At 43.5% G+C, this 27,332-nt stretch overlaps 1 protein-coding gene across 2 annotated transcripts in view; it reads left to right on the forward strand.

Moving 5' to 3' along the window:
- The window catches only part of WDR59 (WD repeat domain 59), a 102,000-nt gene that overhangs the window by 37,227 nt on the left and 37,441 nt on the right, over positions 1-27,332 (forward strand). For both annotated transcript variants that reach the window (XM_059150845.1, XM_059150846.1), the window contains exons 8-18: positions 818-934; positions 5,043-5,120; positions 6,999-7,155; positions 10,384-10,463; positions 11,835-11,967; positions 12,102-12,226; positions 14,173-14,337; positions 17,353-17,448; positions 17,581-17,737; positions 18,218-18,287; positions 26,479-26,632. In XM_059150845.1, the coding sequence (XP_059006828.1) occupies positions 818-934; positions 5,043-5,120; positions 6,999-7,155; positions 10,384-10,463; positions 11,835-11,967; positions 12,102-12,226; positions 14,173-14,337; positions 17,353-17,448; positions 17,581-17,737; positions 18,218-18,287; positions 26,479-26,632 (1,332 nt within the window). The remainder of the gene's footprint in view (positions 1-817; positions 935-5,042; positions 5,121-6,998; positions 7,156-10,383; positions 10,464-11,834; positions 11,968-12,101; positions 12,227-14,172; positions 14,338-17,352; positions 17,449-17,580; positions 17,738-18,217; positions 18,288-26,478; positions 26,633-27,332) is intronic.

A 27,332-nucleotide genomic window follows, 5' to 3' on the forward strand; every position in this document is an offset into this window, starting at 1 on the left:
CGTAGTTGATCTAAAATTTAATTATTCCTCATGTACTGTTTGTGTTGCTTCTAGCTTTCTGGTATTCCCAGTATCACCAAGATGAACATCTTTAGTTATCTAAAGCTTTTTGTGAAATTGGAATATTCTCCTAGGAAAGGAAAATCTTAAGTTGCTTGGTAAAAATTGTCAAAGGTTTTTGCCGAAAGGTTGTACTATTTTGTATAAACACCAGCAGTGACAAAGGGAGCCTTGCCAGCGTCGAGTATTATTTACAAGTATCTTCTAATTTGATAGTTTAATAAAATCTGACTTTAACATGTATTTCTGAGGTTTCCTCCTGAGTTTGCTTATTTTATATAAGCTTATTAATCATAAAGAGTTATCTTCTGTGATGTGTGTTCATTCTCTTTGAGGGGTCTTGGTGCGCGATTACTTTAAGATTGGTGGTTTTCCCTCCGGTCGCGAGGTTGAGTCTGTCTGGACATCACAGCCCCTCTCCTTGGGTGATAGCGAGGAAGGGAGCGGTGATTGCAGACTCCACCAGTCAGCGAAAGAGCTCCCACTACCTGGTATCCTTCATGAAAGCCGTGACTGGGGCTGGAGCGGAAAGAAATGAGGTTCACAGGCCTGAATACAGAGCATGTATGAAGGAGGGTTGGAGAAGGCTTTTTCTGTTTTGTTTGTTTTAAACAAAATAAAGTGGAGTTTCTTAAGGATAGAGACAGTATTGGGTAGTGTTTCTGTGTCCCCACCCAGCCCCCAGCAGACCATTTTATGGTAGACACTCAGGGAGCTCTTTATAAATTGACAACACTCTGTGCCCATCCTGTCGTAGAAACCCAGCACGGCAGTGGAGTATCTCGCAGCACACCTCTCCAAGATCCATGGCCTGGACTGGCACCCAGACATTGAGCACATTCTTGCTACCTCCAGTCAGGACAACTCTGTCAAGGTGAGTGACCCTTGGGGACAGCTAGGGGTGCTGCGTGCAGGAAGCATTAGATTTTGAAGCAGCACCTGGTTTGGAAGGAAAGCTACACCAAGCACAGTGTGTGTGTGCTGTAGGGGTTCTGGGCGGGTAAGCCTGGTCGTGTGGGCCAGTAGGAACGGAGAGTAGCATATCTCTGATAGGGTTTCTGGGATCTGCTTGGAACGTTTTCTTCTTTCCCTTTGTGAAAGGAAGTCGGAGACTAAACCACTTAGAAAGGAGAAGTTTATTTGCCAAGAAGTTGCCAGGAAATCAGATTTCAGGGGAAAAAAAAACCCACCACCACCACACTAAACCAAACCAGATACATCATAAAGGAGAAAAGCTGATAAGGTTAAGGTTAACAAATTTGTTAAGGTTACCAAGTTTCTGACTAGTTTCCCTGGGATGAAAAACCAGCACTCTTCGAATATGATTATCCCATCCACAAAAGTTAGGACATCTTCAGCCAGCAGCACTGCAAAAGTCAGGGACAGGGGCACCTGGCTCAGTGGGTTAAGCCTCTGCCTTCAGCTCAAGTCATGATGTCAGGGTCCTGGGATTGAGCCCCACATCTGGACTCTCCACTCGGCTGGGAGCCTGCTTCCCCCTCTCTGCCTGCCTTTCTGCCTACTTGTGATCTCTCTCTGTCAAATAAAGAAATAAAAATCTTAAAAAAAAAAGTCAGGGACAGAGTTGACAGAGAGTCTCTCTCACTTACAGGAAATGCTCTAGGGTTTTTATGTGTTTCTGTAACCCTATTATTTTTGGTTCATCTCAGAGTGCAGCATTTCTTGTTTGTTTTTCCTATCTCGACTGATGTGTTTAGAAGGATGCAGGGCACAGGGCCAGCCTTATTCCACAGGCCCTCCTTGTGGTCAGGTCTCTGTCTGGAAGGACAGAGATTTGACCACACTAGTTGGCTTAGCAATTTTCTGATTCAGCATCATTAACATAATGATTTGTTTACATGGGCACACAGACAATGTCATTTTATGGTATGGTGAGCAAAACTAGAACCATAACACCGAGGCCTGAAAAGTTAACTTCTGTCTTGAGGTTTGTAAATCCCTTAGGGTTGTCATTTACTTTTATGTGCTGGAATGGGTTTTTTTGTTTGTTTATTTGGGGCTTGGATTTTTGGCACCTTGTCACCCAAGTTCAGAACCCAGAAACCATCCAATTTCCCTCCTCCTCTTTCCTCAAGTTTGTCCTGTTCAGCGACATCTTTACTACCTGTAGGCTGGATTCCGTGGGTATTGAAGCAGGCAACAGGTCAGTTTCCACATGTGAGACTCAGTCCTTGTTCCTTACTTGTAGGCAGAGCTTAGGAATTAAATGAGACTTTTGACATATTTAATTCATTTCACCATATCCTGGTGGAAGGGAGGCGTTTCTGTTGAATGTATATAAATAGCATAATTGTAATTGAAGCCGTATCAGAGCTACTTGCATAATATTCAACCATATTTATTAGTAATTTGTATGTTAGTATCAATATGTCATTTTTTCCTACATAATCTTTTTTTTAAGATTTTATTTATTTATTTGACAGATATCTCTATCTGTCAAATAAGTCTAGATATGAGACAGATATCTCTATCTGTCAAACAAGTAGGCAGAGAGGCAGGCAGAGAGAGAGAGAGGAGGAAGCAGGCTCCCTGCTGAGCAGAAAGCCTGATTCGGGGCTCGATCCCAGGACCCTGGGATCATGACCTGAGCTGAAGGCAGAAGCTTTAACCCACTGAGCCACCCAAGCGCCCCTGTAGTAACACATTTTTATTATATTTTTGTTTTCTGAATTGAAGGGGTACACCAGAACAAGATACCACTGAATGTTTCACCTGAGTTTATAAATTGTTAAACTGTGAAACTGTTGAATTGAGGGTTAGAGCTAGATCGAGAAGAAAGAAAAGGATTTTTCTTATCTGGCTGTTAAAAATAGAACATTAACCACAATGAGATGACTTCATACCAGTTTAATGATTATTTTTGTCCCGATCCTGGGCTAAGCTGTCAAATTTGTGATATTCCCTTCTTCTAGAGGAGCAGCCCTGGAAATCCAGACACAGATCCTTGGTCCATCCTGACAGATGTGTGTCTGCCTCTGGGTCAACAAGGTCAGCCTTACTGAGAGTCCTGTACCCACAAGGCTGTTGAGAAACCTGGTTCTTTCTTGCCTGAGGCTCTTCTGATATTTCTTCAGAAGCCTTCCTTTCTGATCTGTAACTTGTAGCAAGGGCCTCCTGGCAAGTAAGAAAAAAGCAAAAATCACCTATGGGCAAGAGGACGGCATGGCTGCTCTGGTACTTTTACTAACCAGTCTGTCAGATGAAATAGACTGAAGCCATTCACATGCAGCATATCATCATTTCGTAAGACTGACAGTGGTTCTTTTGAGAGTAAGATCAGGTTATGAAATGAGTGAGGACTCGGTTCAATCCCCAGGGTCCTCTAACTTGTCCATCATTATATGTTGTTATTATATGTTATAATGCTCACTAGTCGAGCATATTTAAATCTGGAAACGTCCTTTTTTTTTTTTTTTAAGATTTTATTTATTTATTTGACAGAGAGAGATCACAAGTAGGCAGAGCAGCAGGCAGAGAGAGAGGGGGAAGCAGGCTCCCCGCTGAGCAGAGAGCCCAGTGCGGGGCTCGATCCCAGGACCCTGAGATCATGACCTGAGCTGAAGGCAGAGGCTTAACCCACTGAGCCACCCAGGCAATCCCATCACTGTAGTTTTGTCGTTTTGAGAAGATCATTTAAATGGAATGATTCAGTATGTACTATTTGGGTTGGTTTCTTCCATTCAGGATATCACCTTCAAGATTCATCCAAGGTACTTTAAGAATCGATAGATCATATATTTTTAGTTGGCGAGTGGTAATCCACTGTATGGACATACTACGTTGATCATCTGTTGCCCCATTGAAGAACATTGACTGGGCTGTCAGCAGTTTTTGATGATTGTGAATAGAGCTGCTGTAAACATTCACAGATAGATTTTCCTGCGAATGGAACTTTTCACTTTTCCAGGACAAATAGTTAGGAGTTGGGATCAATGGCCTATGGGTCAATGGGTCAATGGCATATGCGTGTTTAACTTTTTAAGAAGCTGCCAAACTGTCATCTATTTTTGATAATAATTTCTTAATACTGGAATAGCGCAGAGTTGCAGTCTTGGTTCTCCTGCCTCTACGGTTTCCTGCTTCACAACCGAGGCTCAGGCTCCAAGTATAGTTGTGTCCCTTCATTGAAAGCGCAGGCATCCCTAAGGTGGAGTGTGTCTGGCTCACCTCTGTGCATTTCGCAGTCTCGAGTTCTGCATGGTCAGTGGCGGAGTGGGTGATAGTGTATGTGAGTGCGTTGGTGTCCAAACAGCCACCTCTTCCCTGTGGGACCTTGGGCAAGCTGGATTGTTTCATCATTTAGCTTCTACACTTGAGAAAGAACTGAATGACACCCTTAATTTGGTTGTTGCAAAGATTAAATGGGATAACAAAACCTAAAGCTCTCAGCTTGGTCTGGAATGCAGTAAGTAGTTAGCACATTGCCTGTCATTAGTTCTTACTTTGCCCTGCATGGTATAAAAGTGACATAGGGGAAAGCTTGTCACTCTGACCTTTCACCTCTAGGCCTGTTTAATAGGCAGACGGAAGCTGATGATCGGCCCCGAGGGCTGGTCCTGGTGATGTTGGGAAATTCTCCTGTAATGTTGATATATGGGAAAGGTTTGTCTGTCTGCCCTGCTCTCTTGGCTGGCAGTGCTGCTGGGAACACACCGAGGACAGAGAGTGGAGCGTCTGCAGGCTGTGCTTATTTCAATTGTTGGTTGTTTTTTTTTTGTAAGATTTTTATTTATTTATTTGACAGACAGAGGTCACAAATAGGTAGAGAAGCAGGCAGAGAGAGATGGGGAAGCAGGCTCTCTGCTGAGCAGAGAGCCCGATATGGGGCTCGATCCCAGGACCCTGGGATCACGACCTGAGCCGAAGGCAGAGGCTTAACCCACTGAGCCACCCAGGCACCCCAGTTGTTGGGTTTTTTAATGGCATTTGTTTAACAAATTACCCTGTTTTCTTTCTTCTAGTTCTGGGATTACCGCCAGCCTCGGAAATACCTCAGTATTCTCCCTTGCCAGGTGCCTGTCTGGAAGGCCAGATACACTGTGAGTGGGACACCCCACATCCTGCTGGGGAGCTTCCCCTTAGTGTCTAGACATGGGGGTCAAGGACCCTTTTCTCTTATTTTCTTTGTGAGGCAGTTTCTCTTTCTGTCTTGGCTGGGGGGTGGGACAAAGGCAGTAATGGCGGCATAAAAGCTGGTATGTATTTAAAAACTTGTCCTTGAAATGTTGGGGAAGAACCTGTGCAAGAGTTGCTGACCATAGCCTGGGAGCCCAGGCCACGTGAAGGTCGTCACTACTGGCAGGGAAAGCGGGGAAGACGGGGCCACAGGGTTTGGGGCTTGCAGTCAGTGGACCATGGTAGAAAGAAATCTGGCTTAGATTCAGAAGACCTGAGTTTTGGGCCCATTGGTGCCTTTTAATTTTTTCCCAACATTTATTGAGATGTAATTGACCTGTAGCATTGCACAAGTTCAAGGTATACCCCCATGGATTTGATATTGCAAGACTGTTAGTACCCGAGGGTTGGCTAATACCTCTGTCACATCACATAATTGCCATTTCTTTTTTGTATTGAGAACATTTAACATATACTCTCTTAGCAACTTCCAAGAATATAATAGAGTGTTATTAACAGTCATCCCCAGGCTGTGTATTCGATCCCCTGAACTTGCTCATCTTCGAACTGGAAGTGACTGAGCCACCCAGGCGCCCCTTTATTCATCCATTGATGGGCACTTAGATCACTTAGATTGTTTCTGTATTTGCAGTGAGCCATTTAATCTTTGTGTGGCCTTGGGCAAGCTGCTGGATGCTTTTGAGCGATAGTTTCCTTTTCTGTAGCATCTGAATAATAATTTTTACCAGGCCTTCCTTTTTATTATTGTGATAAAATTTACCATTTTAAAGTATGCAATTCAGTGGCATTTAGCACATGTACAATATGCCTTTCCTTTTGAGAAATGGTATGTGAAAATGCTTTATAAACCATAAAATGCTGCAGAATAAAGCTATTAGTCTTTCAGCAGTTTTTCCATTGCCACATTGATAGCTTCTGATCAGAGATAATATATTTTCTTCATTGTCAACTTCAAAGGGAGCGCACAGAGATGAATAAAGCTGCCTTTATGTGTTAGGCTGTCACTCCGACGCGCTGTGGAACATAGAAGATAATTTAGGTATTAAGTGGCTTTTGCATCTGGGAGTGCTTGTCAAGAAACCAGACATTGTTCTTATGAATTGAAATAGTTCTCTGGATTAATATGTTTACTTTAAAAAATAAACAGAGAAGTCCAGGAGTACTGCCAGGAGGGAAAGTGAAGATAAATGTGCTTTTAGGTGACTGTAGTTTATTCCTTCAAGAACAGAGTCTGATTATTTACCCAGTGGGCCCCTTTGCTACTTAGCTGATGAGGTGTCGATAGGTAAAGCATGCCAGTCCTGAGATTGGAGTGTTTCCCTCTGAATAGCTGTGGTTTGGGGGGCGGGGCGTGGGAAGGTGATGCTTTGTGTGGCTGTCGTGCTGCTGGTGCGTTTCCACATGGCAAGAATCCTGCCCGCTGCTCTGGGGTTTTCCCCAGCGTGTCTTGCATACTCACTCTGGATGTGAAACAGTGTGTTCTGGTGTGCAGCAGTCAGAGCCGTTTGCTTATTTTAGAATTTCAAGTTCTCCAAGTATTTGGCTTAGCTTTATTTTTTTACTCGCTGCGGTCCCTTCCATGCACAGGAAAAAGTAGAATAAATGCAAAAGAAAAGTGGAAGGATGGTTAACTTACGGTATTTGGAAAACGTTTCCCCAGATGGGTTGGGGCCCTCCGTCATCTCATTTATGTTAGTTAGGAAAGCATTCCAGCCTTGGTAATTCAAGATTCAGCTGACTCTCCCTGGAATAATTCCCTGCTTTTCCCTTTCCTGCCATAGCCTTTCAGCAATGGATTGGTGACTGTGATGGTCCCTCAGCTTCGGAGGGAAAACAGCCTTCTTTTGTGGAACGTCTTTGACTTGAACACCCCCGTCCATACCTTTGTGGGGCACGATGACGTGGTGCTGGAGTTCCAGTGGAGGAAGCAGAAGGAGGGTGAGTGGGGGCCTGATTTCCTTCTGAGCCCTGTTCTACAGCAGCTCCAGTGGGATTGGCTGTGTGGGCCAGTGTGGAGGACGTAGACCCCTCAGCACTGGGCTTGAGGAATGGGAGAGTCAGGGGGACTGCCACCATTCACTGTAGATGAGAAAAGGGGTGTGCCTGTGGCTTCTGTCCCAAGCTAGTGCCGCTTCTTGTAGGTTCAGTGCCGTCTCTCACCTGCACGGAAGAGATCTGTAAGAGATGGATAGACTTGCTTTTGGATCATCTCTAGGGCTGAAAAACTCTGGGGTCACAGTCCTCAGAAGTCTGATGTTCGCTCCTTGCCACTCTGGGGAGGAAGGAGACCTGAGGTCGCCATCAGGACCCCGCCTACCACGTGTTCCTAGTTCCCTTCACAACACATAGTGGTGTTTTATCTTGCATCTCCTTGAAGATGGGTTTGGCCACATGGCTTGCTTTGATCATGAGACATAAAGAGAGGGATGCGATCTCTTCTGGGTTGAAGCATTAGCAGCCATTGTACAATTATACGCTGTCTTTGCTGCGGCCACCACAGCTGGCAGAACTCCAGCTGGAGCTGCATCCGTGAGCAAGGTGTCCTTGCTTTAAGCCCCTGAGATTTGGGCATTGTTCGTTATTGCAGCTTCGTCTAGCCAGCCCTGACCAGTGCAAGGTCAAGTGTAATGGAGTCAGAAGCCCTTGGCCTTCACTTCTCCACCAATTCATGCAAACTTAGTAGCAGCTTCTCTTCTCCTGAGATCTTATTGTCACGATATCTAAAGGTTTTAGGGAACAGAAGCATATTTCTTGGTCTTTCTGTATTAAAGAAGGAAAACCAAGCAGTGGAGTGATGTGACCTCTCCAGAGTCCCAGGAAGGGTCTTGGGTAGACCTGGGATTAGAGCACTCAGCTTATCCCGGCTTCTTGACCTTCATGAGCCTCTCTTCCAGGATAGTTTTTGAAGAGACTCTTTTGGTCATCCTCTTAATTTTCTTATCTTTATTTCCCGAATATCCCTGCTTCTAGAAACATGAGGCTGCTTGGTCTTAATCCCATCAATTTGCATGCATAACTTTGGCTTTCATCTTCGTCTCTTGCTTTTTGCCGTAGTAAAGAGATGATGTCGTTTCTTGTGGTCTGGCAGGGAGAGGTTGGCCTGTAGTTTTGGCTTGAAATGAAAAGTTTCTAGCAACCCGCTTTCAGTTATCTATCATCTGTAAGCTGGCAAGGTGAATTGTGTAAATTGAGACTATCTAGTCAGTAGTGAGATTCTGAGTGCAAGTTACAGGTATTTCTTCAAACTCCTTTTTCTTGCAAAGTATATCATCTGTCTAGAAAGTTGCATAAAACCTGTACAGTCTTACAAATTTGGAAGAGAAAAGCTGTGTAACTACCAACATGGTCTAGAAAGCGAACATTGCTCAAGCCTCGGACCACAGTCCTGTCCCTTCCCGGGAAGGAAACACTGTCCTTCTATTTATGAGAGTGATTGCTGTTCTTATTTTTATTGTTTACCACCCGTTTACGCAGCCCCTGAAATGGCTTCAGCTCACTTGTTGGACCTTTCGTAAATGTAATCCCCCCACACGTTTCTTGTATTTTACTTCTTTTTCAACCGTTGCCACTTCGTTTTATTTTACTGCCATGTCTTAGTTTTTACTGGGTTATCTCAAGCTTTGACTTGGGTTTTCACTGTGGTGCAGGAGCTCCTAGAGAGCTATCAGGAGAAGCGGGGTGTCCTGGCCAAGGGGCAAGGGTGCTCCACGAAGGAAGCACCAGTCACTGTTTCAGATGTTGCTGAAGAATCACCTTGTAGAATAAGAGAAAAGCCCTTAATTGTACAACTAGGAAGCGATGCGATCATTAGGAGACGAGTTCCAGAAGCAGACTGAAGATAGAGGCCAAATTGTAAGGCAGCGTGGACAGAGGCAGCAGGAACTGGTTTTGTGATTGAAGTTCCCTTCACAGGCAAGAAGCAGACTGAATTGATCTTAGAGCCTCTGCCTTCTCCCTCTGAGGGTGAGGAGAGGATGCAAGAGAGTGGGTATGTGGGAAAGCTAGGGCCTTGTGAGGGTGAGAGGGAATGGGGGTGGAGGCACTGGTAGAGGGGTCGGGATTAGAACGGAATTAGGAATAACTTTTCTCCACAATCAGGGACACGAAAAGGAGCCAGATGTGGAGGCAGACGATTGCTGATGTAAACCTGAGTCTGCACGGCCGGGGGACTCCTGGCAGGCAGCTGTTCAGAAGACTTGTGTCCTGTTAGGCACACACAAGGATACGGTAACACGCTGAGGGAGTGAAGCCCGATTGAGGGCAGTGACACAGAGAAGGAACTTCTGTCGCTTACCTCCCCTTTTAGCTCGGACCCGTCATGTTCTCTGTGACCTCCATTTTCCCACCTGTAAAATGAAGGAATTGGATGAAATTCAATTCTAAACTCTTCTAAATTCTTTGCTCTCTAAGGATGGCCATAAAGGAGATTCTAGATATGACCTAATTACTCCGAAGTGCCCCGATCTTTTCATGAAGCTCCCTAAACGATTTTGGAATAATTTCCCTCTGACCAGATGTGACATGTGAAAATATAACTCAGTCAGTTAAGAACACTCAAGATCGATTATCCATTTCATAAAGAGGTGCTTCTCTTTACCAAAGAATTCTTTTCAGTGGTAAGATTCCATTATGCATTTAAAGCAATTCATTTCACAAAAAATCATATTCACGCTCAGCTCCTCTGGAGCGTATAAAAGGAGGAACATTTGTGGAGGCGAAAGTTCAATGTGACGTTAAATCCCAGCGTCCCTCTTCACCTGCTGGGCTGCCAGATATCATTTCACTTCATTTAAGTTTCTGCTCAAATGTGACTTCCTCAGGGAGGCCTGTCTAAAAATAGCTTCGCCATCAGTTCTCTTATCCTGGTTGTTGTTTCTTCTTCTTCTTCTTCTTCTTTTTTTTTAATAACACTGTCCCTACCACACATTTTATTATGTATTTATCCATTCTTCTCTTGCCACCGCTGGATTGTGAGATCTGTAAAGACAGACACTGGAACAGTCCTGCTTGTTCTAGCACTTGGAGCAGTGCCCGGCATGTAGAAGAGGGTCAGCAAGTCTTTGTTGACTGGGTGGGTGAAGGAGTCTCACCCCATCGGAACCTGTAGCAAAAGTGATGTCGAATTAAAAAAAAAAAATTGCAGGATTCTTACTTGGTGATTTCTAGGGTCCAAGGACTACCAGCTGGTTACGTGGTCACGGGATCAGACCTTGAGGATGTGGCGGGTGGATTCCCAGATGCAGAGGGTACGTACTCCGCGCTGTTATGGAGGAGCGCGCCTGGGTGTGCTTACAACTTACAGAAAGTACAGGCCTGAGTCCTTGGAGTCAGAGGACGTGTGAGAGACATTCACTAACACTTGCTGTTGGCCGAGTGGTGTATGGAGGCCACACTGAGGCTTTCAGGGCTTCAAGAGCCAACTCCAGCGTTGGGCACTTTTAAGCGTCAAGAGCCTCTGACCGCCTTTTCTCTGGTCCCGGCATGAGAGTGTGGGCAGCCTACCGAGCAGACGGCCTGTGGGCTTCATTTCTTTCTCTTCTTCTAACTGAACTGGGATGTCTGACCTCACCTGCAGTGTTCAGAGCCCTTAACGTCCACCTGCAGCACCTGTCCTGTGAAGCCCTTTTCAATTTTTGCCCCTATTAAATGATACCTGTTTCTTACGTGAAGCACAGTGGTTGGTACCTGGTGTGAACTGCCGTGGCCCTGGCTGTGCTGTGCCTCAACACGGTTTTTCCATTCCGTAGCGACGTGCCTTACAGGCAGGAACTGTGTATCCTCATGTGGCCTCCCGCGTGGGGGTGCCTGGCTGGCTCAGTTGGTAGAAGAGGCAGCTCCTTTTTTTGGTGCCAAAACCTGGGAACGAGAACATGCAACTCTCTCTCTCTTTGTTTTTGTTTTTTGTTTTTTTTAAGATTTTAAAAAATTAATTAATTAATTAATTAGAGAGATCACCTGTCTGGGGAAGAGCAGAGGGGGAAGGAGAGGGACACGCCAACTCCTGGCTGAGTGTGGAGCCTGATGTGGGCCTCGATCCCATGATCCCGAGATCATGACCTGAGCTAAAACCAAGAGTCAGACACCCAACCGACTGAGCCACCCAGGCACCCCAGAACACATGCAGCTCTTGATTTCAGGATTGTGAGTTCGAGCCTCACGTGAGCTGTAGTAATTACTTAAAAATCAGCCGATCCATCAGTCCTTCAATCTTAAAAATAAAATCTGCAGCACTGCTCAGTACAAAGTCACTCTTGCGTGTTTGGGTCCAATATCCTCACCTTACTGCCTTTCAAATATATTTTTTCTAGAAAGTACCATTTGTTCATTTTTGGTCTTGGGTTAGCCGAACAACTCAATAAAGGCTTGGAATTTAAAATAATGTTTTCTGAGGCTTGCATAAACTCGGAACAGGAAGAAAAATTTCCAGGGTAGCTGAAACTCTCATCTCCTGTGTATTTAACAAGGGAGATTTGGTAATGGGTAAAGCCTATTTTGATCAGTTTTTGGCTGACACCTTTAGCCTTTGTGCTTCCCATTTTTAAGTCAGAACCCTAACCAGACATGGAGATCGTTTCCATTGATTTCTGTGGACCTAGATCTTCTACCCTTTGTTGCAGCTTTGTGCAAATGACATACTAGATGGTGTCGATGAGTTCATTGAGAGCATTTCTCTTCTGCCGGAACCAGAGAAGACCCTGCACGTTCAAGATACAGATCACCAGCACAACCTGAGCCACGGGGAGGAGGAAGGTAATTGGCCAGATGGGTGTTTCAGGTGACGTACCCCCTGTGCATCTCAGAGTTTCAGCACATACCTAGAACGGCCCTCGGACCCGTTTTCAAAAGTGTCTGCCAAAAACTGAAGAACCTCTCTCCCTTGCCAGTCTTAAAGGAAGACCCCCCGAGCAGTATCCTGGAAGAGAAGAAATCGGAGCAGCCGGGGCTCCCGCAGACTCTGCAGCAGGAGTTCTCCCTGATCAACGTGCAGATCCGGAACGTCAATGTGGAGGTGCTCACTGGCTCACCACCTCGCTCCCCTGCTGGCGGGTGGCCGTTGGTGGGCCAAGGGACTCCTCCAGCTCTCATTTCGGCTAGCAGAGAGCTTTGCTGCTCCAACAAGTGAACCTCTCTGCTGGCTTTTTTTTTTTTTTTTAAGATTTTTATTTATTTATTTGACAGGCAGAGATCACAAGTAGGTGGAGAGGCAGGCAGAGAGAGAGGAAGAAGCAGGCTCCCTGATGAGCAGAGAGCCCGATGCGGGGCTCGATCCCAGGACCCTGGGATCATGACCTGAGCCAAAGGCAGAGGCTTTAACCCACTGAGCCACCCAGGTGCCCCTCTGCTGGCTTTTTTATTTCCTAGGTTTTCTAGAGAAATAGATGTTTTGCAAATGCAAATTATAGCCTCACCGTAGTATTTTCTCGTCAGATGAACCGAGGAGTAAGCTGATGCTCATGTGTGTTGAAATCCTCCTAGCTGCTCCCAACACCTCGTTTTACCACTTTGTGTCAAGTTACTTAGAGCCAGGAAGGCTTAGTGCTTTGGCAAAGGTTACTGGTAGAGTTAGTGGCAGAGCTGAGTTTGAAAGCCAGATATCCTGACCCCCAGCCCTCCACCCCCCAGCCCCCAGGTTCTTTGTGCTCTGCTGTACTGCCCTCCCTTAAAACTGGCCATTTTCTTAATGACTTAGATTCATAGTAAGAAGGTCGTCAAACCTCTTTGTTCATTTAACACATGAAAACGTTTACTCTCTTCCTTTTGGGGAGATACTGAAATGCTTTCCTTCAGAAAACTGAGTCTGAGTTTTGAAGCTTGATTTGTTCTTTTTTTGCCCAGATTCAACTAACAGGTATGGATATGTGTGTATGCATAATTATCTCCTTTGGCCTTTTTGGGGGTGGGCGTGCGGCAGAGGGACAGAGAGAATCCCAAGCAGGCTCCATGCCCAGGATGTAATCCAAGACGGGGCTCCATCTCACACCCCTGAGCTTATGACCTGAGCTGCAGTCAAGAATTGGATGCTTAACCTGTTGAACCACCCAGGGGCCCCTGTTTTGGCCTTTAAAACAACTCTGCAATACATGCTTTTATCCCTACTTCACAGAGGAGAAGCTGACACTAAGAGATGTCATGACTTGTAGGAAGTCAACAGCTATTTGAATCTGTCTCCAGATTTCCCATGTATGCGCCTTTCTTTGCTCTACTCCAGCTGCCTTCTCCGGATGGCAGTGTGAGAAATCAAGAGAGAGAAAGGATTCTTTGATTAATTGATTATCTGTATCAATTCAGATCATACCCCTCTGTTGAGAACAGGTAAGACTGGTGTGGATAGCCAAGTGATTCTAGTTTAAGAAGGAGGTCTTGATTCCTTTTCCAGGAGTGCTTTTTTAAAAAGTACTGAGATGTAATTCACGTAACTATGAAGTTTGCCCTTCTAAAGTGTATAATTTGGTGGTTCATAGAATAGTCACAGAGCTCTGCCATTATCACCACTAATTCCACAGCATTTTCATCATTTCATCATCCCTAAAAAGTCCTATACCCATTCACGGCCCATTGCTGGGGGGGCCCACCCCACCCCCACCTGGGCACCACTAATCCGCTGTCTCCGTGGATTTTCCCAGGAGTACTTTTTTAACTCAGACCGGTATTTCACTTCTTCCTGCTCTCTTTTCTCATCTCAAAATAAATATAACAAGTTTCAGTCTACCTCACAGCTTCAGGCTGAAGCTTTTTTAAGTCACAATACTTTGAACTTATTAAATCAGTGCCAAAATTAAAAATCTGTCTTCAACACAAGTTGTCTCAGTCTTCCAAATTGGTTTGTCTCTGGAAAGTCTCCCTTCACCCCGGTCCCGGGAACCTCGAGCTTGCAGTCAGCTTGTTTAAATGTATTAGTGTCCGGAGATGCCCGATGGTTCCTCTCCTAAGCTGTTGCTCCTTTGTTGCCTGTAGATGGATGCGGCGGACAGGAGCTGCACGGTGTCTGTGCACTGCAGCAGCCACCGTGTCAAGATGCTGGTGAAATTCCCCGCACAGTACCCCAACAACGCTGCCCCTTCCTTCCAGTTTATCAACCCTACAACCATCACATCCACGATGAAAGCGAAGCTGCTAAAGGTGGGCTCTCTGTTCACACGTTCTCCGTAGTGTCGTAAGAGGAAACGTCTGTTCATGGGCATCAGCATCTTAAGCTGCATGGTCAAGTTGAATGAAAGCTCCAGTAGATGAGATTTGAAAGTCCATCTGTGCGGATGTGCTTCTCTGTTAACTTTATTGTCTATAGAAAACATCAGGGCCGTGGTTCTTAACCTTTTTGGATCGTGGAGCCCCTTCAAACATTAAATGAAAACAATGAACCCTTCCCCAGAGAAATTTGTACAGATGCCTTATATAATCTTAGAAATATTGCGTGTAAATAGTTGTAGTTCTGTCGTTGTATATAATCTGCTCATAGATCTCATTAAAACTCTGCATGAATCCCAGGTTAAGAACCCTGCAGTACATTTTCATTTATCTGGGAACAGTAGGCTAGGTGTATTCTGAAGCTAAAAGGTATTTTATAATTGGAAAACAAGGGATGCCTGAGTGGCTCAGTCAGTTAAGTGTCCAACTCTTGATCTCAGCTTAGGTCTTTTTTTCTCTGGTTTTTTTTTTTTTTTTCTTTTAAATCCGTTCCAGGATGCCTGAGTGGCTCAGTCGGTTAGGCGTCTGCCTTCAGTTTAGGTCATAATCCCAGGGTACTGGGATTGAGCCCCAAATTGGGCTCCTTGCTCAGCGGGGAGCCTGCTTTTCCTACCACTTCTCCTTCTGCCTACCACTCCCCCTGCTTGTGCTCTCTCTCTCTCTGACAAATAAATAAATCTTTAAAAAATAATAATAATTCTGAGAACATTAAAATTAAAAAATAAAAAAAATAAAAAATAATTCATTTCACGGAAGAAGGTGGTGCCCTGCTCAGGTGAGGCTGGCTAGCTCTCCAGGTGAAGTGTCTAAAGGGATGGCAGTGCCTGAATGGTGATAGGATAGCCTGGCATCTGGTCCTTGCTCCTGTGGACTCAGAAAGTTGCTTTTCCTGCAGAGCTGATAAGGCAGAATCTCTATTAAAAATGCCCCACAAGGGGCACCTGGGTGGCTCAGTGGATTAAAGCCTTTGCCTTTGGCTCAGGTCATGATCCCAGGGTCCTGGGATCGAGCCCCACATCGGGCTCCCTGCTCAGCAGGGAGCCTGCTTCCCCCCTCTTCTCTCTGCCTGCCTCTGCCTACTTGTGATCTCTATCAAATAAATAAATAAAATCGTAAAAAAAAAATGCCCCACGAGCTGGGCATGGTACACCTTTTTCAGTTTGAGCAGCATCATGAGTGAAGTAACTGAAATGTCCTGACAAACCAAGATGACCCAAACGCTATTCAGCCTTTGCCTCGTTTCTATCATAGACACTTGACCCATCTTCCTGGAGGGAGATACGTGACCAAGAAATTTTTCAAGGGGTGTAAGGATCTCTCAAATGCTACTTTGATTTTGTTATATAGGTACATTTTGTGCTTGGAAATTTTTTTTTTATCCAAGTATAATTAACATGTAGTGTTAGATTAGTGTCAGGTATACAATATAGTGACTCAGCAATTCTGTACATTACTCAGGGCTCATCACAAGGGCACCCCTTAATCCCTAGTACCTGTTTCACCTGTTATCCCCACCCCCCTCCCCTCTGGTAATCATCTGTTTGTTCTCTAGAGTTATGACTCTGGAGTTATGAGTTTTTTTGTTTGTCTATTCAGAATTTGAATATTTCATTGTCTTATTTGCACATACAAAAAACATAGATGTTGCTATTGTTATAAAAATGATAGGATTAAGAGGTATCTTTAAAGGTCTAATTCAGTGCCATCCAATAAAAATAGAATGCAGGCTACACATAATTTAAAATTTTCTAGTATCCACACTAAAAAAAGAAAAAATTGAAAGCAGGTAAATTAATTTCAGTAATATTTTTAGTTAATCCAATATATGCAAAGTATTCTCATCTCAACATGTAATCCATATAAAAATTATTGCAAGAGTTTGCATCATTGTTTTTTTGGTACTAAATCTTCAACACTTGGTATGAATTTTACACTTACAACACATCTTAATTCAGCATGCCTAGCAGCTGACATTGGGCCTTTCCTTTTTTTTTTTTTTTTAAAGATTTTATTTATTTGAGAGAGAGAGAACAAGCAGAGAGGGCAGCAGAGGGAGCCTGAAGCTGAGCTTAGTTCCAGGACCTCGAGATCATGACTTGGGCTGATGCCAGACGCTTAACTGACTGAGCCACCCAGACCCCCCGGCACATCTCAGTTCAGACTTAACCTCTCTTCACATGCTGTGTAGCCCCCGTGGGTAATGACTTCTGTAGTGCAACCCACAAGCCCAGTTAACACGCCTGTCTTCAGTATGTATGTTAGTTTATGTCTATAGCATGTGCTTTAAAATGTTAGGATTTGTGTTTTTAAAGAAGCAAAAAAAAAAAAAAAAAGATACGTTGTGATTTCCACTGAAGTGAAATCTGTTCACCCTGGCTTGTATTGGGTATTACTTCTAGGATCCTGAGATTTTCATGAGGGGGTGGGGGTTCAGCTGGAAGGAGAGGAAAGGAGTAGAATTCACAGGAAAGAATGTGTTTTCTTTTTTTTTTTTCTTTTTAAAGATTTTATTTATTTATTTGACAGAGAGAGATCACAAGTAGGCTGAGAGGCAGGCAGAGAGAGAGAGAGAAGGAAGCAGGCTCCCTGCTGAGCAGAGAGCCCGATGCGGGCCTCGATCCCAGGACCCTGAGATCATGACCTGAGCCGAAGGCAGCGGCTTAACCCACTGAGCCACTCAGGCACCCAAGAATGTGTTTTCTTAAAAAAAAAAAAAAAAAAAGAATGTGTTCACTCAAGCCTTGCCTGCCCTGGCTAAGGAGAGAGCTTCTCGAATCTGCTCTGTGAGCCTCTAGAGGAGGTGGGAGGGAGGATGCTTCATTGGAAGCCTCAGACACAGCCACGCTCCCGTCTCCCTGCATCTTCACGACTTCCCACTGCTTTGAAGAATAAAAGTGAATCAGGAGAAGGAACGTTGCTATTCTTGACTGTGTTTCGTGCCTTTTCTAGATCCTGAAAGACACTTCTCTGCAAAAAGTGAAACGAAACCAGAGTTGTTTGGAGCCCTGCCTGCGCCAGCTCGTCTCCTGCCTGGAGTCTTTTGTGGTGGGATTCTCCTACCAACCTCTGCTTTGATCTTCTGTTTTGTTTCTTCCTCCCCAAACTAATGTATCCGTATTTTGTAAGTCAGCTTTAAGACAGCTTGTGGGTTTTAGTCTGTTAATTTTTAAATTTCAGAACCAAGAAGACAGCACTTCCAGCAACCCCTTTGCACTCCCAAACTCCGTCCCTCCACCCTTACCAACGTTTGCCCGGGTGACCACTGCCTACGGGTCGTACCAGGATGCCAATATTCCCTTCCCTAGGACCTCGGGGGCCAGGTTCTGCGGAGCAGGTGGGTCTCTTTTTTTGGTTCTCTGATTCTAGATTTTGAGAGCAAGAAGCCCAGAGTGTCCTGTAGTCTATAAAGAAATCTCAGAAAAATCAGGAAATTGTCATTTGGTTTTGTTTCCTGGGAACTCTGCTGTAGTGTTAAATGGTCTAATGCCAAATTAACTTCTGCAGACACATCATAAGAGTGTTCAACCGAATTACAGTTTTAATTTTTTGCATTCTCATGAGCATGAACTTGAGTCTTATTCAGATCCCTGATTCTCAACACAGGACAGGACCCTGTCCTGTGTTTATATACAGATATAAAGTATCTGGGAAGATTTTTTCCATGCCACACACAATCCATCCCTCCTGGATTCTAGCGATTCTGACCCTCGTCCTTGTTATGTATGGCTACAGTCAGGGCTGACCAGGGCGGCTTCGGATTTCCCACGTGCAGCTAATTGACCTTGATGTGCACATGTGGTGTCTCCTTTGTCAGGGTATCTGGTGTATTTCACAAGGCCAATGACGATGCATCGAGCAGTGTCTCCAACAGAACCTACTCCGAGGTGAGCCTGAGAGATTCAGATGTCCATTGTGTTCACGGGGCCGTAAGTGGGCAGACGTCTGAGAATGTGCACTGAGTTTGTCTTTGGACAGGTGCTTTTAGTTCTTCAGTAAATACCCACTATAAGATTTATTCAAGAAAGATGAGGTTCGTGAAATTGCCACTAAGCTAAGATTTGGGAGGTCCAGTTACTACCAAACCATCAGAAGTAGTTTGATGAAAGCTGTTGTTAGGGCACCTGGGTGGCTTAGTGGGTTAAAGCCTCTGCCTTCAGCTCAGGTCATGATCCCAGGGTGCTGGGATCGAGTCCTGCATCGGGCTCTCTGCTGAGGAGGAAGCCTGCTTCCCTTCCCCTCTCTCTCGGCCTGCCTCTCTGTCTACTTGTGATCTCTGTCTGTCAAATGAATAAATAAAATCTTAAAAAAAAAAAAAAGCTGTTGTCAACACAAGGCAAATTCTTCTTTAATGTGCTTTTCCCCTATTGCTAAAGTATCACTTGAACATTGAATAAAAATAAAAAAGTAATGAAAAAGATCATCTGCTGGTCCACAGCACCAATATGGCACTCCTAACATTACTGAAACATGTTAAATTATTTTAAAAATGACATTAAGTGGTTGGAAAAACTCACAATATGGAAGTTTTAAATTAAAATTTGAAAGCTCTCCTTTTCCTTGGCGAGTCACTGTTAGCATTTCAACATGCTTTCTGTCTGGTCTCCGTTATTTTTCTGTGTGTGGGTTTTTGGTTTATTTGTTTTGGTCTCTTTTTAAGATGCAATCTAAGTAGCAAATGGGAATGTGGACTTTGGAGCCAAGCCCCTGGGGCCTCATGTTGGCCCTGCTGCTCTGTAACCTTAGGCAAATTACTAAACTGGGCTTGAGTTTCCTCAGCAATAACTTGGGGATGATCCTGGCACCTGCCTCCTTCAGTTGTTGGGAAGATTAAATGTGTAAATCCCTGAGAAGCATTTAGAACAATGGCTGGCATGTTGCTCTGTGTTTCCTATTATTAGTACTGGTTGTTGGTGTGTGTGTGTGTGTGTGTGTGTGTGTGTATGTGTTCATGTATTTGTTTATGTTTATACTGTTTTATTGAGATATAATTCACACAGGATATAGCTGACCCATTTAAAATAATTGTTGTATATTCACAGAGACAGAAGGTAGATAGTGTTTGCCCAACCCTGCCTCTAGGGTACCTGGGAGTGTTGCCAGGTTGGGGGATACAGCTTCCTTTAGGGGTCATTAAAAATGTTGTAAAATTGACTCTAGTGATGGCTGCACGTAAATTTGCCTATTCTGGGCATTTTATATAAATAGAATCATATAGTTACGTGGCCCTTTGTGACAGGCTTCTTTCACTTGGTGTTTTGTTTTCAGGGCTCATACATGTAGCACGTATCAGAACCTCCTTTCTTTTTATTGCCATATAATATTCTATCATACATATATGCCACCTTTTCTTTCTTTATTCATCAGTCGATAGCCATTTGGGTTATTTCCACGTCCTCGTGATTATGAATGATGCTGCTAGGAGCATTTGTATGCAAATTTTTGTGAGGGCCTAGATTTTCATTTTTCTCAGGTACATATCTAGGAGAGGAATTGCTGGGGCATATTGTAAAGGGTGTTTTTTCTTCATTAATCAACTTTATGTTTTAGAACAGTTTTAAATGTGTAGCAAAATTGAGTGGGAAGTTTGGGTATATACCCTTGTCTCCACACACGCGCAGCCCCCCTGCCCATACCACTAGTTTTTTATTTTATTTTATTATTTTTTTGGTTTTTATTTTTTTATTTTTTAAGAGATTTTATTTATCTATCTGACAGACAGAGATTACAAGTAGGCAGAGAGGCAGGCAGAGAGAGAGGAGGAAGCAGGCTCCCCGCTGAGCAGAGAGCCCGATGCGGGCCCGATCCCAGGATCCCGGGACTATGACCCAAGCCGAAGGCAGAGGCTTTAACCCACCTAGCCACCCAGGCGCCCCTACCACTGGTTTTTTAAGCTTAAATATTACCAGTTGCATATGTAGACTTCTGGTTCTGCAGTGTAGCAACCAGGATAACACGGAAGCCCTCCCGGTGCAAACATCTGGGTGTGCTGGTTGGAATAGAATCAGCATATTTATAGGAAAGAGAGAAGATTCACCTCCTGCTTTCCTGAGAGTCTGCCATTCTCTGCAGTAACCCAGGCAGACGAGACCTTGGTGGACAGGACTGAGGAGTTACATGTCAGAGACCCTGTAATTGCTTTGGGTTTCTTATTTTAAACATTGTACTAAAAATCAGCCACCTACTCTCAAAGGGAAACCAGAAGATGAGTATCTGGACTTTGGAACAGCATTTTACTGAGGTCTAATTTACAGTACACGAATGGGAATTGCATGCCTTGATGACCAGCACCCAGACCAGGATACAGAGCCAAGTTTCCCCTGTCCTTCCACGCAGAGGAAACCTGTCTTGTGACGTCCATCACTGTAGTTCTAGTTTTGCCTGTGCTTGAACTTCATCTAAGCAGAATGTCATGCAGCATGTGCTATTTTTTATCTCACCTATTTTGTTCAACTTACTGTTTTTGTTTTTAAAAAAAAAATTTTTTTAAAGATTTTTAATTTATTTATTTGTCAGAGAGATAGAGAGAGCACAGGCAGGCAGAGTGGCAGGCAGAGGCAGAGGGAGAAACAGATTCCCTGCGAAGCAAGGAGCCCGATTCGGGACTCAATCCCAGAATGCCAGGATTGTGACCTGAGCCAAAGGCAGCCACCCAACCGACTGAGCCACCCAGGCATCCCTGTTTTTTTAAAATTTCTTAAAGATTTTATGTATTTATTTGAGAGAGAGAGAATGAGTGGGGGGCGGGGGCAATTGGAGAGGGAGAGGGAGGAGCAGACTCCCCGCTGAGCAGGGAGCCCTGATGTGGGGCTCAGTCCTAGGACTCTGAGATCAAAGTGACTGAGCTGAAGGCAGCTGCTTAACCAACTGAGACACCCAGGTGCCCCCAACTTAATGTTTTTGAAATGGATCCATATAGCTATATATGTTAGTGGTTCCATTGTATGAAATAATGCATTTTATTTATCATTCTCTTCTTGAGGGATATCTGGGTTATTTCCAGTTTGGGGCCTGATAAAATAAAAATTACCACATGGTTGCTCTACATTCTCTCAAAAATTTGGTGTTTTCAGTCTTTTCAACTTTAGCCATTGTGGTAGGTGCGCGGTATCTCATCAAGGTGATGGCTAGTGATGTTGCGCAGCTTTTGTGTGCTCATTGAACATTTGGGTTTCTTTTGTGATATGCCTGTTCAAGTATTTTGCCCATTTCTTTAGGTCTATTTTTCTTATTACTTATTTGTGTTAATTTTTTTTTAAAGAATTATTTATTTGACAGAGAATTCTCAAGTAGGCAGAGAGGCAGGCAGAGAGAGACAGGGAAGCAGGCTACGTGCTGAGTAGAGAGCTCAATGCAGGATCGATCCCAGGACCCTGAGACCATTATCTGAGCTGAAGGCAGAGGCTTAACCCACTGAGCCACCCAGGTGCCCTATTGTGGTAATACTTTTTTTTTTTTTTTTAAAGATTTTATTTATTTATTTGACAGAGAGAGATCACAAGTAGGCAGAGAGGCAGGCAGAGAGAAGGAGGAAGCAGGCTCCCTGCTGAGCAGAGAGCCCGATGTGGGACTCGATCCCAGGGCCCTGAGATCATGACCTGAGCTGAAGGCAGCGGCTTAACCCACTGAGCCACCCAGGTGCCCCGAGAAGTTTTTAGTTTTGATGAAGTCCTGTCTGTCACCTAAAAAATTCTATGATTAGTGCCTTTGTGTTCTAGAAAAAAAAACTTAGCCTACCCAAGGTCACAAAAATATTCTTCCAATTTCTTTTAAAAATTTATAGTTTTAGATCCCTTATTTAAAGGCTATAGTCTATCTCAAATTAATTTTTGTCTATGATGTGAGTAGGGGCCAAAGTTCACTTTTTTCAATTGAGATATATAATTATTCCAGCACCATTTAAGGAAAAAAATGGAATTTTCTTATTGAATTTGCATTGATTAAAAAAAAAATTGCATTAGGATGCCTGGTGGCTCAGTTGCTTAAGCCTCCGCCTTTTGTTCAGGTTACGATCCTGGGGTCCCAGGATTAAGCCCTGTGTTGAGCTCCCTGCTTGGTGGGGAATCTGCTTTTCCCTCCCCTTTTGCCCTTTCCCTCACTTGTACTTTCTCTCTCTCAAATAAGTCCATAAAATCTTTTAAATAAAATTGCATTTGATATCATTGTTGAAAATCAGTTGACCCTGTTTGTGGATCTGTTTCTGGAGTTTGTTATTTTTCCCCCTTTGATCTATAGGTTTTTCTGTATGCCAACACTGTCCCCCCCTTTTTTAAATTAACATATAATGTATTATTTGTTTCAGGAGTACAGGTCTGTGATTCATCAGTCTTACACAATTCCCAGCGCTCACCATAGCACATACCCTCCCCAGTGTCCATCTGCCGGCTACCCGATCCCTCCCATCGCCCTCCACTCCAGTAACCCTCAGTTTGTTTCCTGAGATTAGGAGTCTCTCTCTCTCTCTTCTTTTTTTCATAAAGATTTTTATTTATTTGTCACAGAGAGAGAGAGAGAGAGAAAGCACAAGCAGGAGGAAGGCAGGTCGAGCAGGCAGAGGGAGAAGCAGGCTTCCCACCGAGCAGGGAGCCTGATGCAGGACTTGATCCCAGGTCTCTGGATTGTGACCTGAGCTGAAAGCAGATGCCCAGCCAACTAAGCCACCCAGGCATCCTGAGTTTAGGAGTCTCTTAATATAGGTTTGTGTCCCTCTCTCATTTCTTCTTGTTTCATTTTTTTCCTCTCTTCCCCTGTGATCCTCTGCCTTGTTTCTCAGATTCCATCAGTGAGATCATATAATTTTCTTTCCCTGATTGAGTTACTTCGCTTAGCATAATACTCTCTAGTTCATCCACGTTGTTGCAAATGGCAAGATTTCATTTTAGTGATGGCTGCATAATATTCCATTGTGTATATACAATCTTCTTTATCCATTCATCTGTTGATGGACATCTGGGCTCTTTCCATAGTTTGACTGTTGTGGACATTGCTATTGTAAACATTGTGGTGCAGGTGCCCCTTTCATATCCCTACATTTGTATCTTTCAGGTAAATTCCCAGTAGTGCAATTGCTGGGTCCTAGGGTAGCTCTATTTTCAACTTTTCAAGGAACCTCCATACTGTTTTCCAGAGTGGCTGTACCAGCTAGCATTCCCACCAACAGTGTAGGAGGGTTCCCCTTTCTCTGCATCCTTGCCAACATTTGTTGTTTCCTGAACAGTTAATTTTAGCCATTCTGACTCGTGTGAGGTAGTATCTCATTGTGGTTTTGATTTGTATTTCCCTCATGCTGAGTGACGTTGAGCCCTTTTGCATGTGTCTGTTGGCCATTTGTATGTCTTCTTTGCATAATGTTCTGTTCATGTCTCCTGCCCATTTCTTGACTGGATTAAATCAAGGTGTTTTGGGTGTTGAGTTTGACAAATTCTTTATAGATTTTGGATACTAGCCCTTTATCTGATATGTCATTTGCAAGTATCTTCTCCCATTCTGTCTCTTGTCTTTTGGTCTTGTTGACAGTTTTCTTTGCTGTGCGAAAGCTTTTTATCTTGATGAAGCCTCAATATTCCATTTTTGCCTTTGCTTCCCTTGCCTTTGGCGGTGTGTCTAGGAAGAAGTTGCTGCAGCTGAGGTCGAAGAGGTTGCTGCCTGTGTTCTTCTCAAGGGTTTGAGAAGGATTCCTATCTCACATTGAGGCCTTTCATCCATTTTTAGTCTATTGTGTGTGTGGTATAAGGAAATGGTCCAGTTTCATTCTTCTGTATGAGGCTCTCCAATTTTCCCAACACCTTTTGTTGAAGAGACTTTTTTCATTGGACATTCTTTCCTGCTTTGTTGAAGATGAGTTGACCATAGAGTTGAAGGTCCATTTCTGGTCTCTCTCTTCTGTTCCATTGACCTATGTTTTTGTGCCAGTACCGTACTCTTTCGATTACAGCTTTGAAATAGATCTTGGGGTCTGGCATTGTGATGCCACCAGTTTTGTTTTTTTTTTTCAACATTGCTCTGGCTATTTGGGGTCTTTCCTGGTTTCATACAAATTTTAGGATGGTTTGTTCCTGCTCTGTGAAAAAAGTTGATAGTATTTTGATAGGGATAGCTTTGAATGTGTAGATTGCTCTAGGTAGGATGGACATTTTAACAATATTTATGCTTCTAATCCACAAGTATGGGAACATTTTCCCATTTCTTTGTATCTTCCTCAATTTCTTTCCTAAGTACTTTATAGTTTTCTGAGTACAGGTCCTTTGCCCCTTCGGTTAGGTTTATTCCTAGGTATCTTAAAATATTTGGTGCAGTTGTAAATGGGATCGACTCCTTAATTTTTCCTTCTTCTGTCTCATTGTTGGTGTATAGAAATGCAACTGGTGTCTGTGCATCGATTTCATATCCTGCCACTTTGCTGAATAACTGTATGAGTTCTAGCAGTTTTGGGGTGGAGTCTTGGGTTTTCCACATAAAGTATCATATCATCTGCAAAGAGTAAGAGTTTGACTTCTTTGCTGATTCAGATGCCTTTTATTTCTTTTTGTTGTCTGATTGCTGAGGCTAGGACTTCTAGTACTATGTTGAATAGCAGTGGTGAGAGTGGACATCCCTGCCATGTTCTGACCTTAGGGGAAAGCTCTTAGCTTTTTACCATTGAGAATGATACTTGCTGTGGTTTTTTCATAGATGGCTTTTATGATACTGAGGTATGTACCCTCTGTCCTTACTCTGGGAAGGGTTTTAATCAAGAAAGAATGCTGTACTTTGTCAAATGCTTTTTCTGCATCTACTGAGAGGATCATATGGTTCTTGTCCTTTCTTTTATTAATGCATTGATTAACATTGGTTGATTTGGGAGTGTTGAACCAACTTTGCCTCCCATGAATAAATTCCACTTGGTTGTGGTGAATAATCTTTTCAATGTACTGTTGGATGCTATCTAACACTATACTTTAAAAAAAAGTTTTTTTTAAAAGATTTAATTTATTTATTTGACAGAGAGAGAGAGACACAGCAAGAACATGAACACAAGCAGGGGGAGTGGGAGAGGGAAAGCAGGCTTCCCGCCAAACAAGGAGCTTGATGAAGGGCTTGATCCCAGGACCCTGGGATCATTACCTGAGCTGAAGGCAGACGCTTGATGACTGAGCCGCCCAGGTGCCCCTAACATTAATACTCTCTCTCTCTTTTTTTTTTTTTTTTTTTTAAAGATTTTATTTATTTATTTGACCGAGATCACAAGTAGGCAGAGAGTCAGGCAGAGAGAGAGAGGAAAGCAGGCTCCCTGCTGAGCAGAGAGCCCGATGCGGGGCTCGATCCCAGGACCTCGGGATCATGACCTGAGCCGAAGGCATAGGCTTAACCCACTGAGCCACCCAGGCACCCCTAACATTATACTCTTAATGTAGTTTTTATACAGTAAGTCTTCGTGTTTGCAAAGGTGTGTCCTCCAACTTGTTTCTTCAGGATTGCTTGCTTACTCCAAGTCTTTTGTAGTCTTATAAAAATATGAAATGGCTTATTGGTTTCTACAGAAAAAAGCCTATTCATATTTTAATTGGAAATGTGTTGACTCTGTAGATCAATTTGGAGAAAATGGACACCTTAACAATAATAATGGAAACTTCCAATCCACTAACATCATATATGTCTCTATTGGTTTGGGTTTTCTTTAATTTCTCAGCAATATTTTATATTTTCAATGCACATTTTTAAATTAAATTTGTTTCTAGGTATTTGATGCTATTGTAAATGAAAAATTTTTAATGTTTATTTCCAAATGTTTGTTTCTAATGTATAGAAATAAGTAGATTTTTATAGATTGGCCTCCTATTTAAATTCACTTATTTGCTCTACTAATTTGCTAATTTTCTTGAATTGTCTATGTATACAATTGGAAGTATTCTCTGTTTTAACAGACAAAGCGTTTTTGTTTTGTTTTGTTTTATAAGTTCATTTTGGTCTTTTTCTTTTTTTTTTTTCCCCATTTTACCCATCTTTTCTCTTGGTTTCATCATGTGCTTAAGAGCAACACTACTTGGAAATATGGGAAGACTGTAGCCAGTATGGATAATTCTGCATTTTCAACCACAGGTCTCTGTCAGCCTTGTCTGCTTATCATACTGGCTTGATTGCGCCCATGAAGATCCGCACAGAAGCCCCTGGGAACCTTCGTTTATACAGTGGGAGCCCCACTCGCAGTGAGAAGGAGCAGGTCTCCATCAGCTCCTTCTACTACAAGGAGCGGGTAAGCAGCAGGCCATGGTCTATGATTCTAATTCCGACTGGATTCTTGTTTTTTGTCTCCCTACCTGCTATGCACAGCAAAGTTAGTAATCCACCTTAGTCTTCAACTTCCAAAATTGGTTTGTTCAAGAAGGACCTTTGCTTTGTTCCTTACAGTTGATTTTAACTATTGTGAATTGTGTGTGGAGGGGTGAGTTGGTTCTGTTATAATCCATATTCTTCACTCCCCATCTAACCCTATCCCGTTACCCCATTTGTTAAGGTGATTCCCATTGTTTCAAGTAGAATTATTATTATTATTTTTTTAAAAGATTTTATTTGTTTATTTGACAGACAGAGATTACAAGTAGACAGAGAGGCAGGCAGAGAGAGAGAGAGAGGGAAGCAGGCTCCCTGCTGAGCAGAGAACCCGATGTAGGACTCGATCCCAGGACCCTGGGATCATGACCTGAGCCGAAGGCAGCGGCTTAACCCACTGAGCCACCCAGGCGCCCTCAAGTAGAATTATTAACCTGCAGATCTTCCTTAGTGTTCTTATGTTTGTCCGCAAATTAAGGGAAGCTTCTGAAGGCTTGCGATCTCAAGATATTTAGAACGTCACAGCGGTGAGAAGTTTTAAAGTTGATCTGTGAGGGGTCTTATGGTTTTACTGTCTGCACCAGAGTGCCCATCTGAACGGATAAGTTTATATGAAAATCCCC

The sequence above is a fragment of the Mustela lutreola genome, chromosome 16 (genome assembly GCF_030435805.1).
Source record: "Mustela lutreola isolate mMusLut2 chromosome 16, mMusLut2.pri, whole genome shotgun sequence".
Lineage (NCBI taxonomy): Eukaryota > Metazoa > Chordata > Mammalia > Carnivora > Mustelidae > Mustela > Mustela lutreola.